Below are 17,643 nucleotides of genomic sequence, written 5' to 3'. Positions count from 1 at the left end.
GAAGCACAATAGCTCCCTCGACGCTGATGCACAGTCAGACTTTGCTTTTACACCTTCCTCAGTGTGGCGAATCTGCCGTTGTCGTCACTCTGGCTGGACGCCTAGGTAAGCGTGTGGAATCCGCTGTGGGAAATACGAAGTGAAAGGTACTAGAGCCCCTACGGTCATGGCGGCTACCGCCCCCAAGGCCGGGGGTTCAGCTCCTGAGGCGGCGGGTTCCGCCGAAGCTCCGTTGCAGTACAGCCTTCTTCTTCAGTACCTGGTGGGCGACAAGCGTCAGCCCCGGCTTCTGGAGCCTGGCAGCCTGGGCGGGATCCCGAGTCCTGCCAAGAGCGAGGAGCAGAAGATGATCGAGAGGGCAATGGAAAGTTGTGCCTTCAAGGCTGTGCTGGCCTGTGTAGGAGGTGAGACGAGGCTCGAAGGGCCCTTGGGATGCTGAGGGCTTGAAGAGCCTTAGGATACCTTGTCAAGACAACGCGTTTAGGAGGCAAGGAACCTGTAGGTGTCGACCTTGATTGCACCCGGACTTGCTCCTTGAACCCGGAGATGTCTCTCTTGTCCCTGGGATTAACATTCACAGTCAGGGTATGCAGGATCCTAAGTAGTTGCTTTCTGTCGTTCGTTTGTTTGTCATTTCATTCATTCATTCATTTAACATGTTACTATGTAACTATCATGAGCCGACAGGAGCCCTGAAGGTCTAATATTAGGACCCAGAGAGAATGCTGTAGACACATAGGGAGTTGCAAAATTGTCCTTAAGGCAGAAGTTTGGAGCTTGGAAATTATTGCTGGGTGGTGGTGGCCCAGGCTACGAGGGTGAGGGGATGGGTGGGGGAGGGGCTGAGACAGACAGGCAGACAGAGCTACATAGAGACACCCTGTCTCAAAATAAAACAAAAAACAATGAAGACCAGTATGATTAGACAGACGGGGTGGGGCTGGGATAGACATTAACAACCCCCAACACACACATACACACACACACACACACACACACACACAGTAACGTTTTGACGATTTGAGGATGTACAGCATATTTAAAATGTGCAGGTGAAAAGGTTAGGCATATTTGTAGATGAATTCAAATTTCATTACAAATGAAAAACACTAGCCAGGCAGTGGTGGCACGTGCCTTTAATCCCAGCACTTGGGAGGCAGAAGCAGGCAGATTTCTGAGTTCAAGGCCAGCCTGGTCTACAGAGTGAGTTCTAGGACAGCCAGGGCTACACACAGAGAAACCCTGTCCGTAAAAACCAAAAAAAAAAAAAAAAAAAAAAAAAAGCAGGGAGGAAGAGGCAGTCAGATCTCAGAGTTCCAGGTCAGCCTAGTTTATATAGTGAATTCCAGGACAGCTGGGGCTCCATAATAGAGACACTAACTCAAAAATCAAAATAAACAAACAAGCCAAAAAACCCCAAACAACCAAACAAAACAAAGTTTCAAAAAATGTAGTAGAAAAAAAAAAAGGTAGTAGAAAGAAGAGAGAGTTTGGGAGCTAGAGTGATTGGAAAGCAAGAAATTGTGGGAGAGGAGGTATCAGGCTTCCCTGAGCTTACATTGGTCTTGAGGTAATCATCCTGAGAAGACATCATGTAGAAAAGGCTGGGGAGCAAGCTCAGTTGGTAAAGTGCTTGTCATGCAACCATGAAGGGCTAAGTTCAGTTCCCAGCATCTCTGCAAAAAAGCCAGGTTTGGCTGGCTGAGGTGACCGGGACCTCTAAGCCCAGCCCTGAAGAGGAAGAGGCAGGGGAATGAATCTCTGAGTTTGAGGCCTGCCTGGTCTGCATATTGAGTTCCAGGACAGCCAGGGCTTTTACACAGAGAGACCCTGTCTTGAAAAAAAAACCAACAACAACAACAAAAAGAAATTAGTGGATAGTTCCTGAGGAATGACACCCCAGGATTGACCTCAGGCCTACACCCACATACACACAAAGAATTGTCCAAGGCTCAGCCAAGTCATTTGTCGACAGCAACATAAGATTCCACACTTAAGAGTCATGTGACTTTGGAGGCAGTTACTTAGCCTCTCCAAGGTTTGGTTTAGAGAGGCCAGCTAGTTGGCACTTGAACACACCTTTAATCCAAGCACTTGGAAGGCAGAGGCAGCGGTATCTCTTGATTTACCTGTTTTACAATAGCAAGTTCCAGACCCGCCAGTATTACATAGTGAGGCTCATACTGTCTCAAACAAAAAAGCCAGAAAGGGGAGATAATAACATCTACCTCACAAGTTATTGTGAAAAATAAGGAGTATCCCAGAATACCTGGTGCATGATGCTTACTGAGTGACTGTGAATGTTGTCATGGTCAAGGGATGATGTGCAACGTTGGCAACTGAAAGCTGAAAGTCAGAAGAATGGAAGGAGGAAGAAATGCTAGAGGAATTGGGGGGATAGACTCCGACTGTGTGCTGTAGGGGAGGCAGGATCGGGATTGAGACCAAGAGACTCAAAGGCCATCTTCAGTTCTCACCTCAAAATGGTCATTCAGAGAGTGTGCGAAAGAACTCTTCTCTCTGCTTGCCTCTAGGGTTTGTCTTGGGAGGCGCGTTTGGCATCTTTACTGCTGGCATTGATACCAACGTAGGCTTTGACCCAAAGGACCCTTACCGGACACCAACTGCAAAAGAAGTCCTGAAAGACATGGGACAGAGAGGAATGTCCTACGCCAAAAACTTTGCCATTGTGGGCGCCATGTTTTCATGTACTGAGTGTCTGGTAGAGTCTGTAAGTGCCTCTTGCATTTTAAGAAAGCCCTTTCTGTTGCCACTGTACTCTTTTAAATTATCTTTTCTTTAAAAATCAGGTTAAAAACATGTTGTGTGTGTGTGTGTGTGCATGAATGTTTTGCCAGCATGTATGTATGTGTACCTCGTGTATGCCTGGGAAGTGAAGATGCCAGGGGAGGGTATCCGGTCTCTTGGGACTGGAGCTTCAGGCAGTTGTTAGCTGCCATGTAAGTCTAGAGAATTGAGCCAGGGTCTTTCTGGAAGACAAGCCAATGCTCTTAACTACCAAGCCATCTCTCCAACCACACACCCTCCGTTTTGGAGACAGGGTCTTACATTGTAACTCTGGATTGCCTGAAACTCACTACATATACCAGGTAGGCCTAGAACTTCCAAAGATCCACCTGTCTCTGCCTCCCAAGTGCTGGGATTAAAGGCATGCGCCACCACTGCCTGGCCCATGGGACAACTTGTAAAAGAGCTGTGTTCTTGGGTGTTCCTTCAGAATGCAGATCAGAGATGTCTAGCCTTAGATGTCTGTGTTTACAGCTTCTGCACTCAGGAACTGAAGCAGAGGATCATGAGATCTGGGCCAGATTGGGCTAGATAGGAAGACTTTCCCTTAATGTAAACACTTTAAAATGTCAATTTTGTTATTGTTCATCCAAAAAAATAGTCCCTAATGTGAACTTTTGACATATTTATAACTCGGGTTTTGCACTTTTTAAAAAATATTTATTTATTTATTATATGTAAGTACACTGTAGCTATCTTCAGACACCCCACAAGAGGGCATCAGATCTCATTATAGATGGTTGTGAGCCACCATGTGGTTGTTGGGATTTGAACTCAGGACCTTCGGAAGAGCAGTCAGTGCTCTTAACCACTGAGCCACCTCTCCAGCCCGATTTTCACTTTTTTTTTTTTTTTTTTTTAAGATTTATTTATTTATTATATGTAAGTTCACTGTAGCTATCTTCAGACACTCCAGAAGAGGGCACCAGATCTCGGTTACAGATGGTTGTGAGCCACCATGTGGTTGCTGGGATTTGAACTCTGGACCTTCAGAAGAGCAGTCAGGTGCTCTTACCCACTGAGCCATCTCACCAGCCCCGGTTTTCACTTTTTAAAAAGTCTTCTGTAGGCAAGTGTTTTTGGTTTTGTTTTGTTTCTTATTTATTTGGTACTGTAGATTGAACTTGGGGCTTTATGCATAGAAGGCAAGTGCTCGACCACTGGACCACATCCCCAATCCAGGTAATCGTAATAAATGATTTCAAATTATACTGGAGAACATGAGAAATTTTACTTCCCAAATGCTAGACTTGACGTCAGCTCTCTGGTGCCCCCTGCAGGAACCATGTATAAGCACATACAAATTTTGGGAATGGCCCTTTTGAAATCAAGGTTTGAGTAGGACTAAAGTGGGCAGCTGGGAGCGCTGTGTTTTCTTCCTTAGTCGTCTTGCCTGGCTCGGTTCCCTGGCCCTAACCAGCATTTCTCCACCCACAGTACCGGGGAAAGTCGGACTGGAAGAACAGCGTCATCGGCGGCTGCATCACTGGTGGAGCCATCGGCTTCCGAGGTTAGTAAACAGCTCTCGAGTGGGTTTCTTTTGTGGTGATGTTGATATTTCCCAATGTGAGTGTTCTAAGGATGCCTGATACTCTTCCCTCTCTCTGACAAATAAGTCCCGGCTGCTTCTGTGTAAGCTCGGTTCTGGAAACTTGCTAGCATCTCCATCCATGCTAGGCTTTCTCATCCCTGGCCTCTAGAGATTCTGGACCACATAAAATCCTTTTTTTTTTTTTTTTTAAGAAAACTTTATTTTGTATGGGTGTTTTGCCTGTATATATGTCTGTTCCTCACATGTGTACCTGGTGCCAGAGGAGGGCATCAAGTTCCCTGGACTGGAACTACAGACAGTTTTTTTTTTTTTTTTTTTTTTTTTAAAGATTTATTTATTTATTATATGTAAGTACAATGTAGCTGTCTTCAGACATTCCAGAAGAGGGCGCCAGATCTTGTTGCGGATGGTTGTGAGCCACCATGTGGTTGCTGGGATTTGAACTCTGGACCTTCGGAAGAGCAGTCGGGTGCTCTTACCCACTGAGCCATCTCACCAGCCCCCTACAGACAGTTTTAAGTAAGCCATATGGCTGGTAGGAACCAAACCTGGGTCCTCTGAGAGAACAAGTGCCCTTTTAATGCCGAGCCATCTCTCCAGCCCCCAGGTAAATCTTTGCTGGTGTGTGGAATGGAGTCAAGTGCATTTGGCCAGATGCTCATAGCATCTTCAGATCAGACCACTAAAAGTGTCTCCTGCTGTGTCGGAAGCCCCCTGGGATGGGGAAATTACCTCTACCTAACCATAAAACCAGATCTTTCATAGAAAAAAAAAAAAAAAGAGCTTCCATATTAGCTGTGTGAAATGACGTTCTCACAGTGAGTACTGTGTTGGCATGTAGGATGGTGCAGAGGCCTAGCGAGGTTACTCAGCCCTGAGCAGTTCATTTGTCCACACTTTCAGACTGTGCTGACATTCATTTCATGGCATTTCAAGTGTCTGAACATCTTTTTCTCTTAATTTCATACAGTTGCAGGGTGGGGGGGGTTGTTTGTTTTGCAGTTCTGCAGACCAGACCCAGGGCCTTGTAAACACTAAGCATGAGTTGTTCTTTTTTTTTTTCCCCCGAGACAAGGTTTCTCTGTGTCGCCCTGGCTGTCCTGGAACTCACTCTGTAGACCAGGCTGGCCTCAAACTCAGAAATCCACCTGCCTCTGCCTCCCAAGTGCTGGGATTAAAGGCGTGTGCCACCACGCCCGGCTGAGCATGAGTTTTCATACTGAGCTACAGCCCCAGCCCAGTTTTAATTTTGTATATGAATTTTATTTATTCTTTTCAAAGATTTATTTATTATTATACATAAGTACAATGTAGATGTCTTCAGACACACCAGAAGAGGGTGTCAGATCTAATTACGGGTTGGTGGGATTTGAACTCAGGACCTTTGGAAGAGCAGTCAGTGCTCTTACCTGCTGAGCAATCTCGCCAGCCTGTGTATATGAATTTTAATAGCTGTGTCTTACTGTCGTTGGGGACTCTTAGATTATATTATCTGAAACCTACATGCACACTGGAATTGTTGGCACATACCTGTAAGTCCAGTGCTCAGGAGGAGTCATAAGACCTTGTCTCAAAAAATCAATGCAGCAGGTTAGAGGTGTGGCTCAGCCGGGAGGTTAAAGGTATGTATTATTGTTGCAGAGTTAGCTTCCAGAACCCGTCACAGCTACCTGTAACTGCAGCTCCAGAGGACCCAACATTCTTTCCTGACCTCCTCAGGCACCCATGTACACACACACATACACATAAAAAAATGGGAGAGCTGGGCAGTAGTGGCGCACGCCTTTGATCCCAGTACTTGGGAGGCAGAGGCAGGCGGATTTCCAAGTTCAAGGCCAGCCTGGTCTACAAAGTGAGTTCCAGGACAGCCAGGGCTACACAGGGAAACCCTGTCTAAAATAACAAAAGAAAAACAAAATAAATAAATAAATAAGGAAAGAAAGAAAGAAAGAAAGGAAGGAAGGAGATCAGGACAGAAGAAAGCTATGAGTAGACATCCTAGAAATGTTATCAGCTAGAAATAAACCATCCTCACCCCGTCCCTGTTCAAGTGTATAGCACTGGCCTCAAGCACTGGATGCTCCTAGAAGCAGTATGTATTGCTGGGCCGCTCTCCATCACTCACAGCTTGACTTACCCAAAGCCAAGCCTCTCATCTGAGAGCCAGTGATTTGCTGTCATTAAAGCTGCACTAGCTCCTCAGAGCCATGTTTGGTTGGCAGAGAGGCTTCTCTTTTGGTCTTTCATAGTGTAGCTTCATCGGGGCTGCGAGCTCAGCTCCCCTCAGGATTGCTTTGATCACCTTCCCAGGAATTTCCTCCATAAACAGATCAGGGTATAAGGCCATATGCTTTCATTTGATTCCAAGGACTACTTCCCTTAACCACTCTTCTGACTGAAGGGCTAGGTCCATGTGACTGGAAACAGTAACTGTTTGGAATGAGAAAAGCTAAGCATAAGTATAGTTAGATGAAGCACGCTGGTTTGGGTGGCATATGTTGCTTCATTGAGATCTTTTTTAAGATTTATGTTTATTTCACGTGCATTAGTGTTTTGTCTGCATGGATATCTGTATGAGGGTGCCAGATGTTCTGGAACTGGACCTACAGACAGTTGTAAACTGCCATGTAGGTCCTGGATATTGAACCCTGGTGGTGCTTGGAAAGAGTAGCCAATGCTCTTAACTGCTTGAACCATCTCTCCAGAACCACTTCATTGAAATTTTTTTTTTTTAAAGATTTATTTATTTATTATATGTAAGTACACTGTAGCTGTCTTCAGACACTCCAGAAGAGGGCGCCAGATCTCGTTACGGATGGTTGTGAGCCACCATGTGGTTGCTGGGATTTGAACTCTGGACCTTCGGAAGAGCAGTCGGGTGCTCTTACCCACTGAGCCATCTCACCAGCCCTTCATTGAAATCTTAACGAGGCATTATAGTTCGGATGATTTAACATGCTTAAATTGGTTTCTATGCATCTGCGGTACAAACTTACAAGTGCAGTCCTAACCCAGCACCCATTACAGTGGTAACGCTGCTGCTGTGTTTGCTCTGCAGCTGGAGTAAAGGCCGGGGCCATAGGTTGTGGAGGGTTTGCTGCTTTCTCTGCTGCAATCGATTATTACCTACGCTGAAGGAAACAGCCGGGAAGGAAGGAGGACGCCAGCCACCTTTGGAGCTGCTCTGTGGAGCAGTTTCTACACACTTGGACTGCTTCAGGGGTGAAGCCAAGTGCATCCCTCTACAGTTGGAAGTGTGAAGGACACACCCTGCTGCTTGCTCACTCTTTGCAGCCATTGGAACAACTATACTTTTCTACTTCTGAATTCCAACCAGGTTTTTCAGGGGAGGTGGTATGGCAGATTGTCTCCTTGCAGTGTGTCAGGAGGCAGTGTGTGGACTGTTACACATTAAGCTTTGAACCAGGCTCAGTTCTGACCTGGCTCCGCTCCCCAGCTTTGAATAGGGAAGTGGCAGTGTTTGCCCATAGCCGGGAAACTCTTCTTCCTTCTGTGTGCGAGCATCCATCCTGAGTCCCAGGGCAGGGCAAAGTAAACTTGTGCCATCCATCGAGGCAATTATGTGATTTCAGTATCTTTGCTGTCCTTGTTAAAAATATGTATATGGGGGCTGTGAGAAGGCTCAGTAGTTAATACCAGAGGTCCCAGGTTTGGTTCCCAGCACCTACACTGTGGGTTACAACCATCTGTAACTCTAGTTCCAGAGATCTAAGGTTCTCTTCTGGCCTTTGAGGGCACCTGAGTGGTGCAGACATACACACATGCAGGCAAAATTACCCAATTTTTTTTAAGGCAGATGTACTATTATTAGGAGCTAGTTTTTCAGATTTTACACCTCTGACAAAAGATGCCAGCTGGCCCAAAGAGTGACAAGTCCAATGGAAAGGCTAGGAAACCTCTAAGGAACTCTGGGAGCGTTGCTCTTAGCGTCTGTGGAAGCTGCATCTTTGTTACCACAGCCACTCCATCAGCAAGGAAAAAAAAAAGCTAGAAAGTCTAGCCATGTTCCTGGATGTACTGCAACACGGTGGTAACTCCCCTGCCTCCTCAAAGGCATTGGATTGGCCGATGGTCATGCCTACAGCTTACTGAACCCTGGTGAAATGTCTTACTGTGGTCACCCTGCCAGCTGAGTCAGTCATACTGTAGCTACTGGCCCAGATCAGATGGCAGAGGCCTGTTCACCACCACCCTTGTTCTCCGCTAAGCTTTTCTTTGGCTTTTGGTGGTTTGTTTTTTATTACTGTTATTCAACAGTTCAGCCTCATACCATGGCAGAGAACGAGCCTTTTATGTTTGGGCTGTGCCACTGAACTGTTTACTGTAGCGTGTGGGTGAAGGTGGAACTAACGGGCTCAGTCCTTACCTCCTGCGGCTGTGTAGGAGGCTCAGCCGAGGCCTGGAACTGGCTGCCTTCAGCCAGCAGTCTTTCCCCTGCTGTATAGCAACCCTTCCACCCTTGCTTTGCTTGCTTCCTCATCTTCACTCAACCTTAAGCAGAGTTCAAAGACTCGACTTCAACATTGGTCATCTGGGTGTGTATTTATATGTGAATAATGATATCAGATCCAGAGTAACATCTTTGCTGTCTCCTTAGGACGGGTGAGTGCACGGGGCTCGGGCTCTTTGCTGAATCCTTTTCATTCCTTTGCCGAGGAAAGACTCCAAGGCAAGTACTCAATTAGTCAATCTCCCTGCCTCTAATCTGCAGTGAATTCTGTATGATGCCTGCCCTATTTCATAAGCACAGAGCTTCAGTCGCGCCTACCCCAGAGCTCTGGAAACAGGCTTAGGAGTGCTTCCTGTATTGTCTGTAAATCCTTCACCTAGGAACACTTGATGCAAGGATGGACTCTACCTGGTACCTGTCAAAGTGCTCGGGTGCCTGAGGTCTTTTACCAGCTGCTCTTTCACATGAGCGCCAGTTCAAGAAATGCTGCCATCACAGCTACCTTGGCACAGAGGGGCCTCAGCTGTCTGTAGCCATCAGTTGAACAAGCCAAGCCTTGTCCACGTGGACCATTCAATCAAGAGGAGATGAATAGCTTCCTGTTTTAGATGGCCGGGGGTCAGTATGAGCTCATAAACCAAACAGCAGTTAGCAGACACATCTGTTCCTGATCTCTAGAATAAACAGTGTCCAATGGCTTCAGCTGGTGTAAGTCCCACACAAACCCTATTGGGTCTCCTAAAGGAGTGTAGGCTCTTGGTAGTGGTTGGAGGGTGCAGATCTCTGACAGGCAACTTCAACAGAAGCCTACCATAAAAGACATGCTACCTGTCAAAGTGCTTGGGTGCCTGAGGTCTTTTACCAGCTGCTCTTTCACATGAGCGCCAGTACAAGAAATGCTGCCATCACAGCTACCTTGGCACAGAAATGTTTTGAGGAAAACATAAGTAGTGGAAGGCCAGTGGGCTACCTCTGTCATCTTTTCCAGGCACACTTGTGACCAGGCCCATAGTGAGTATCCCATGAAGTGAACGACTGCAGCAGTGACTTAGAAATGCGTCCACAGAGAGAGGCAGCTTTCTCCCTCAACTGCCACAGTCTTCAAAAGTCAGAAAGGAGGTGCAAGGTTAGACAGATAAACAGGTTCCTGGAAACACATCTGGGTGCAGCTGGAAGGATTTAAATATTTAGATTGGTGGTCTTTCCTGGACTACTGAGAACACAAACAACCACACCATGGGGCTGAGTTTTGTGCAAATGTTGAGGCTTTGCAATTTTTTTATTAACATTTCCCTCTCACATGGTTTACATCAATTTATAATAATCTACATAAGTTTAAACAGAACAGAAACAAAAAAAAATATATCCATACCCACTTATTGGGGGTCCCATCCTACCTTGTCAGCAAAAGCTGGCAGCCCTCAGTCGTTGCCCAAGCAAGTACAGGCATACCTGGATTCCTGGACCCTGTCTCCTGGTGCCCTGCTGGCAGTGAGGGGGTGCTGGGCTGCAAGGCCCCCATCTCAGGAGAACCACCAGATACTTCCTTGGTGCACTTCAGATCAGGCCTGGCACCTGACTCTGTCCACTTTGGGTGGAATTTATAAATAATAGGAACTTTTAATAGTTCTCAGTTCCTCCAGCTTCCCTGCTGTTACACTGCTTAAGCAAGCTGGGGCTGCAGTCGCTGGTGCCGAGCAGCCCAGGTCTAAAGAGGCAGGAGGCACTGTTTTGAGCTGCAGCCAGCTCCAGTCAAGCTTTGAGAATTTGTTACTGTCAATCCGTTGGAAGCAAAAACGCCCATACCAGCACCTGAGTGCCAAGGTAGTGGCAGATGTGATCTTCACATGCATGACATTTTCTTTCACCTGTCTGAGACAGCAAGGCTCCTTGTTAAACTGCTAGTAGGCAGCTGGGAAGTTGGCATGCCGTCCTCCTGCATAAACAAACTGTACCGTTCTGTCAAAGGCAATAGGTATGCACAGGACCAGAAGAGCCCTACTTAAACCTCACCTAACAAACAACAGCTTGGGGGCCAGCAAACCCTTGTTTAGACTTAGCCCTGAGCACACACAATGAGAGCTGGTCTCCCCAATCCTGAGGGCCAAGAATGAACTCTGCCATATAGAAGATCCAGAAAGCTGTGTGGTAGCTCAAGCCCCTATGACAGGAGCACCTGTCTTTCCCTGCTGATTGCCACAGGCTGGTAGCTCCTACTCAGACTGGAAACAGTGCTTTTGGAAGAAAACTCCTTTTTAGTACCAAGCAGTAGGTCACAGAGCCGGGAATGACAGCTGCCGACCGGATGCTCTATAGCCCCAGCAGAATTCAATTCACGAGAGACAGCCTACCCCACAATTTCCTGTATACTTGGGATTACCCACAGGCCTGAATTTAGAAGCCAGGGTAGAAGCATTCCAACTGGGTTCTGTCTGCTGTTCCTAGGCTCTGGAGCATGCATGGCATTGTGGCTACCCCGTGGCAGTGCTTGGCTGTTGAGAGTGTAAAATCTAAGGCAAAAGTACCACGAGGTATGTGTGCTTCCAGGTTCCAGGACAGGGCCTGTCTTCACCTGGACACCTGATTCAGCCACAGAAGCTGCCCTCCAGGAGAATGTACACTAGGAAAGCCTCTGCGGGTCCTTACACTGAAGACTGGCTTCCCTTGACTTGCCACTGCTGGCCGCTCCACTCATCTTTTTCCTTCACAGCCTGGGTGCCCACCATACCCTTCAGGTGCAATCCTGACCTCTCTTAATGGCAGGACACTTGTGGGTCATTACACTCAAAGAAAACAGAACACCGGGGAAAAGGAACAGAAAATCCAGCAATAGAAGAAACAGCTGAAGATGCCGACTGGTAGGAAGGAGATAGAACAGACAAACCCCAGAAATGGCAATTCTCAAATAGAACATTCCAGAAATGAGCTCTCCAGCCCTGTGCTGAGGACTAGTGTGTGTCTGTCTCCTTGTTCAGCATTTGCACAGACAGCAAGGAAAGTAGATGAGATGTGCTTCCACACATGGAGAGCGAGGAGGCCAAGGGCAGCACGCAGCACGTCAGACAGGCCAGCACTGCCCAGGGCCCTGCAGAACTTTGCGGTGATGGAGCAAAAGCCCATGCTGCACATGCATGCAGCAGGCTGGGAGGTGGCAAGGGCAGACACTGCAGGGAGGCTGCAATCTGGGAGCAGGGCCAGGAGAGGAGAAGCTGGCAGCAGTCACACAGAGCAAAGTAAAAGTCCTTGGACCGGACTCAGGCAGAAAGTGAGTGCTGGGAGAAATGAAAGAACAAAGCAATCTGTCTGTGCCCATACCAGCTCGGCCACTACCTTTTCTGCAATGACAATAATACATAAAACAATTCCTGGACAGCACGGAGCATCAGACACACTCAGGTACAGAAGATAGGAGCTGGGGTGTGGTGAGGAGGCGGGGGCTGGTCAGCTGGCTTTGTACAAGGTGGCACAAAAGATGCACATGTTCCAGTTCTTGGAAGGTGGCTTCCCTTGGACTCTGGAGTGCTAGGCTGGGGAGTTTCTGTTGCAGTCTTTCAAGTCTATATCGGGGCCTGGCTGGAGGGCTGGCCCTGGCCGCCCCCACAGCTGCCCACCCCAGGCTACACGTCTGTGGAGAAGTACAGTGTGTTCCGCTTCAGTTCTGCGAAGGAAATGGGGGGATGCTGCAGGTAGTAGAGGAGGACCTGGACCTGTGAGGAGACAGGGAGACTGAAGTTGGGGTCCTCGCGTTCCAGACCCTCCTCCCCTGCTATGCTGAAAAGGAATGATTGCCAGGCCACAGCCAAGAGTTCCCACGTCACTCCCTAGACTCACTCAGGCTTCTTCCCCTCTCCCTGAAGCCCAAATCCCTTTGCTCATTTACAGCAAAGTGGGTGCTGCAGGGTCAAGGGTCAGGGAGCCACTTCCTTTTCTAAGTCAAAAGCTTTCAGCATGGGCCTGAGATGGGTGCTGAAGGTGAGCCTCTTGACCCTGAAAGCAACCCTGGGGCTTTCACACATGAGGTCAATCCCCAGCCCTCAGTCTTCTGTCCCTGAGACTGAAGCCATCAGGAAAACAGCTAGCACCTGGGACAGACATTTTTCAACCATGTGTAGACTCATACATTGTTGTCTTGCCTTGAGCAGGAAGGGTGCTCTGCAGCCAAGTGCTTGGGCACCCTATATACCATCAATTCAGCTGCCTAGCAGGGGAGGTGGGGCCTCCTACACAGTGCTGGTAGTACCTGGGCCATGACATCATGGGACCAGATGTCTGCAGCTGATGTGAGATGTGCTTTGCTCTCCACTTCTGAGGGTCTCAGTAACGTGGGGCCAAACACCGTGGCAAGGTTGTGAAGTGACATCTTGTTGATGGGCTCCTTCTCGGCAACCCTGAGAGAAAAGAAGGCGAACAGAGTCACTCCTCAGCGGCCACAGGAGCCCCAAGAAACTAAAGGTACTTGTAGAAGCTCCCTCAAAGACATCAAAGTGGCAGACACCTAACCTCCCTTCCAATAGGTAGGAAAGACATTAGGCAAAGAGACTGAGGTCCCAGCTATGTCCTAGTATACTGGCTGCTGTAACATACCCCTACTAGCTCCTAAGCTATGTGCCATGCTGATGGAAAACTGCCAAGCCTAAGGACTAACCACTACCAATGGCATCCCTCTTGACTTAGATAAGATGGAGACAGCTCTAAGAACTCTTCCTGTAATCCTGTATGTTGTCGTCATCCCCTCTACAGAGGTGAGGGAACCAAATAAGAGGTTTAATGATGTCCCTACAGTCAGTCACACAGCTAATAGGTGCTAGAGCTGGTTTCTGAGCGATGAGTAGTCTCCCCAGGAGCCACTCCAGAGCCCAACAGTAGCACAGTTATGGGAAGTCAGCAGTGGAGAGGGCAGAGCAGGGAGGACCTGCTGCCCAGAGGCAGCTGCTAGCTGAGCCTACAGTTATCCAGGCTGTGTTGTAGCAGGAACAGTCTACACCACAGGCAGGTCTGGAGGCTGAATTCCCCATTTTCTCTGAAGAGCCTGCTCATGGGCCTGCTCTGACTCTTTCCAGATCTCCCCTTCTATTATGTAATGAACTAGGTTGATCTGTCCCCTGGGTGACAGTGGGAACTGCCATCTCTGGCTACTGTTGAGGAAGGCTCAGTATCACCAAACACACCAAGAAACTTTGGACCTCCCCCGACTCCATACTAGGAAATGTTTCTGGCGCTGCCATACACACAAACCCTGGACAGGGCCTCTCATCCTATTCTCCCACCAGGAGTCGCAAATGTGCCTGCTGATTACTTTGGAAACAGGCAAATGTAGTGCCAGCAGACAGCTGTGCAGCTGGCTAGCCTCTACATGCGCACTCGTGTGCGCGCGCGCACACACACACACACACACACACACACGGGCCCAGTTCCACACACACACACACACACACACACACAGCTGTGCAGCTGGCTAGCCTCTACATGCCCACTTGTGCGCGCGCGTGCGCACACACACACACACACACACGGGCCCAGTTCCACACACACACACACACAGCTGTGCAGCTGGCTAGCCTCTACATGCGCACTCGTGCGCACACACACACGCACGCACACACACACACACACACACACAGCTGTGCAGCTGGCTAGCCTCTACATGCGCACTCGTGCACACACACACACGCACGCACACACACACACGCCCAGTTACACACACACACACACACACACACACGGGCCCAGTTCCCAGGATGAAAAACCTAATAATGCACACACACACACACACACACACACACACACACGGGCCCAGTTCCCAGGATGGAAAACCTAATAATGCACACACACACACACACACACACACACACACACACGCCCAGTTCCCAGGATGGAAAACCTAATAATGCACACACACACACACACACACACACACACACGCCCAGTTCCCAGGATGGAAAACCTAATAATGCACAATCCTCCCTTCCCATGCCTCCTCAGCATGTCCTCTCACAATGTTCACCAAACTAGTTGGTTGCGACTTTGGTCCTGGCCAAACCAGAGGGAGGGACATTGTCTCATGATGGGAAAAACAAGACTCCAGCGCCAGCTGTGACTAGGTTCCCACTGGCCCTCCAGAGCCTGGCCTGCCTGAACCACAGCCAGCACCCAGATGAGGGGATGAGCTCAGAGGCGCTGGCCCACGGTAGCAAGTGGATTTAAGGAATACCAAGTGACCTCCTTCCAACTGGTGTCTGTAATTAGTCCTGGGCTAAAAAGTGAGTGATGAGGACAGGCTGGTACTAAGTTCAGTACTAAACAGTGATGTCAGCTTAACAGCTCTGGTTTGCCCTGACCATAGGAGGGGTAAGGGAAGGTGAGAAGGGCCTTAGTTTAGGACTTGGAAGATGTGGGTATTAAGTACAATTTTACAGCTAAGCCAAGCAAGTCCCTGCTGGGCTTAGGGTCTCAGTTTCCTTGTTTCATAATGTATGGGCCAAGACCAGAAGGCTTCAAATTCTTAACTGACTCATAATGAACACATCAGATGATGTAACAACCCAGGACACATAGACAGGTAATGGAATAAAGCAATCTTTTTGCCTGGAGCTCACCCTTCTGCTGCCCTTTCTATTTCACTTAAAAAATGCTCCACTGGGCTAGCAGGACGGCTCAGTGGCTAAAGGCCCTTACTGCCAATTCTGATACCGAGTCCAGCCCTCAGAAGCTACATAATAGAGACGATTTCTACAATCTCCACATGCAAACCACACATACATACACGCATGCACACAATAAATAAATGTAAACAGAACAAAAAGTTGTACTAACTAAATAAATGGCTGCTTTTGGGGCCCACAGATTAAACCCACCTGAGGCCCTTTGGTTCACCCTACCATTCTATGAGAGTCTCCTTATGTTTCCCAAGCTAGTTCTTGATTGTTCAAGCATCCCCCTGCTTCAGCATCTTGACCACAGGCATGTGCTATGGTACCATGGCCAATTATTTTATGCTGCAATTAGCAGCCAGTTTCCCAACAACCAAGTGTGAGCTCAGGACGGGGAGAAACAAGCGCTCAGCCTGCTGCGGGTGGCCTAGCACAGGCCAGGACCCAGGAGGTGGAGCTGATTGGTCTGGTGGGACAGGACAGGCAGCTGCTCTGGGCTGGGCCCTGTCTCTCCTTACCTTTTCTTTCTTTTTTTTTTTTAATAAATTTTTTAAAGATTTATTTATTTATTATATGTGTGTACACTGTAGCTGTCTTCAGATACTCCAGAAGAGGGCATCAGATTTTTGTTATGGATGGTTGTGAGCCACCATGTGGAAGAGCAGTCGGTGCTCTTAACTGCTGAGCCATCTCACCAGCCCTCCTCCTTACCTTTTCAAGTGTTCCAGCAGGAAAAGGAAGGTGATGAGGTTGGGGTCGGGCAGGGAGCGGAGTAGGTGCATCATGCAGTTCTCCTTGGCAGCAGGGTCGGACAGGGCTGCAGGAGGAGAAAGCGCTAGGGCAGGGCCTGCCTGGAAGGCCAGAAGCCTGGACCGCAGAGGGAAGGCCTGACCTGTGTGTGACCTGTCAACAGTGGGTTTCCCTAGGATGCCCAACCATGACTCATAACATGGCTAGAAGGTAGGCTGAGGGAGCAGCCTCTCCCTTCCCTTCTCGCCGACCATTACCCCAGTCCACCCAACCCAGACTCCATGCTAGTTTAATCCACTAGTCGCAAGTTATTACTAGGGGTGGGGATGTTCTCTGTCAAATAGCTCTGAAGCTGGCCTATACTGAACAGCCTCCCCTAGGCTTCACATTCTCTACAGGGTCTCAAGTCTTATCTGCCTCAGGAGAAGAAGGGAGTACTGTGCCAGGCCTGGAAATGGCCCTTGTAGGTGGTCACAGGAGCTCCACTGGCAAGTACCTAGGCAATGAGGAGAGCCACTCTGTGGGGTTCAGAACAGCTGTCCCCAGTAAACTACAGCTTTAACCAGCTTCTTCTCTAGCTCTAGGCCCTGCCAGCTCAGGGCCTTCTTCCATAAATGCCTGTGTTTCCAGGATCAGTGTGTAAGGGGGAGTCACAAAAGGGACACATGGACAGCGGGACAGGTAAAAAGGGCCCAGCCTCAGCAGGCTGCACCTCATTCTCAGGTCCTTCAGTCACAAGAACAAGACTGTTCTGGACAAGCCACTGGCAGGAATGCCTGGGGCATTTCCTCTGGCTTTTTATGTTACCAGTCTAGGAGACTCAGCCCAACCAACCCTCAAGACTGCAGAAGCCTCACCAATGCCCTCCATGAAGGCTGGATAAAGTCTATCTGTAAGGAGGGGCTCAGGCAGCTCCCGAAAGTATAGCTTGAGGGTCCCAGCGATGGCGTTGATGTCCATGTCACTCAGCATCAGTAGGATGTCCTTGTTATCTGTACAGGAGGGGGGGCAAGGTCAGAGGCTACACTCACCTCCGAGACATCTCAGGGGCAGCCCCAAGTACTGTTTCCATCCCTTATATCTGTCCCTTGAACCTCTACGCACTGCACTCCTTTGCTGCCTCCTCCTAGGAAGGTAGGGTATACATGGTGCCCACAAGCTCTACGATATGTCAATGCAGCTGCTTTCTGTGGGCAAGGGCATTAAGGGACAGGCTAGAGTCTATCTGCTGTGACTTCTCAGAAGAAAGGAGGAACATAATGAGTTGCTCAGAATACCAGTGATACCCACACCGCATAGCACATACCTAATTACGTGGTCTGGGGAGCCATATATCATCATGCTCCCAGCCCCTAGCCTACCCTTACCCTACGTGGACTCATCATGGCTGCCTGCCTAGTTCAAGCATCCTG

The 17,643-nt window shown here is 48.6% G+C and overlaps 2 protein-coding genes across 10 annotated transcripts in view; one reads left to right on the top strand and one right to left on the bottom strand.

The window, feature by feature from the left end:
- Positions 1–7,955, top strand: Timm22 (translocase of inner mitochondrial membrane 22). 3 transcript variants are annotated; one of them, XM_085829814.1, is made up of 4 exons: positions 1–105; positions 2,535–2,731; positions 4,246–4,318; positions 7,419–7,955. In XM_085829814.1, the coding sequence occupies exons 1-4, from the start codon at positions 27–29 to the stop codon at positions 7,493–7,495; spliced, it is 426 nt and encodes a 141-aa protein (XP_085685940.1). In that variant the 5' UTR covers positions 1–26; the 3' UTR covers positions 7,496–7,955. The 3 variants fall into 3 exon arrangements, with proteins under 3 accessions (XP_085685940.1, XP_085685939.1, XP_085685938.1); XM_085829812.1 differs by lacking the exon at positions 1–105 and adding an exon at positions 115–404; XM_085829813.1 differs by lacking the exons at positions 1–105; positions 2,535–2,731 and adding an exon at positions 108–404.
- Positions 7,956–10,074: 2,119 nt separating this feature from the next.
- Abr (ABR activator of RhoGEF and GTPase) overlaps positions 10,075–17,643 on the bottom strand; it is a 196,391-nt gene continuing 188,822 nt past the window's right edge. For all 7 annotated transcript variants that reach the window (XM_021175886.3, XM_021175889.3, XM_021175887.3 and 4 more), the window contains 4 exons: positions 17,089–17,223; positions 16,193–16,298; positions 13,072–13,219; positions 10,075–12,538 (listed from right to left, as the gene is read on the bottom strand). In XM_021175886.3, coding sequence (XP_021031545.2) covers positions 12,449–12,538; positions 13,072–13,219; positions 16,193–16,298; positions 17,089–17,223 — 479 coding nt within the window. In that variant the 3' untranslated portion in view covers positions 10,075–12,448. The remainder of the gene's footprint in view (positions 12,539–13,071; positions 13,220–16,192; positions 16,299–17,088; positions 17,224–17,643) is intronic.

This window comes from Mus caroli, unplaced genomic scaffold (genome assembly GCF_978045245.1).
Source record: "Mus caroli unplaced genomic scaffold, Mus_caroli_1 scaffold_13, whole genome shotgun sequence".
NCBI classification, from domain to species: domain Eukaryota; kingdom Metazoa; phylum Chordata; class Mammalia; order Rodentia; family Muridae; genus Mus; species Mus caroli.
The sequence above is the reverse complement of the archived record's forward strand: the minus strand, read 5'-3'. Positions and strand labels throughout refer to the sequence as shown.

What these genes read in the sequence shown, in the direction of transcription:
- Timm22 (XM_085829812.1), top strand. Translation starts at nt 167, where the DNA reads ATGGCGGCTACCGCCCCCAAGGCCGGGGGTTCAGCTCCTGAGGCGGCG. An exon ending in TGTGCTGGCCTGTGTAGGAG is followed by an intron (nt 405 to 2,534) that starts GTGAGACGAGGC and finishes GCTTGCCTCTAG; the next exon opens with GGTTTGTCTTGGGAGGCGCG. An exon ending in TGGAGCCATCGGCTTCCGAG is followed by an intron (nt 4,319 to 7,418) that starts GTTAGTAAACAG and finishes TTTGCTCTGCAG; the next exon opens with CTGGAGTAAAGGCCGGGGCC.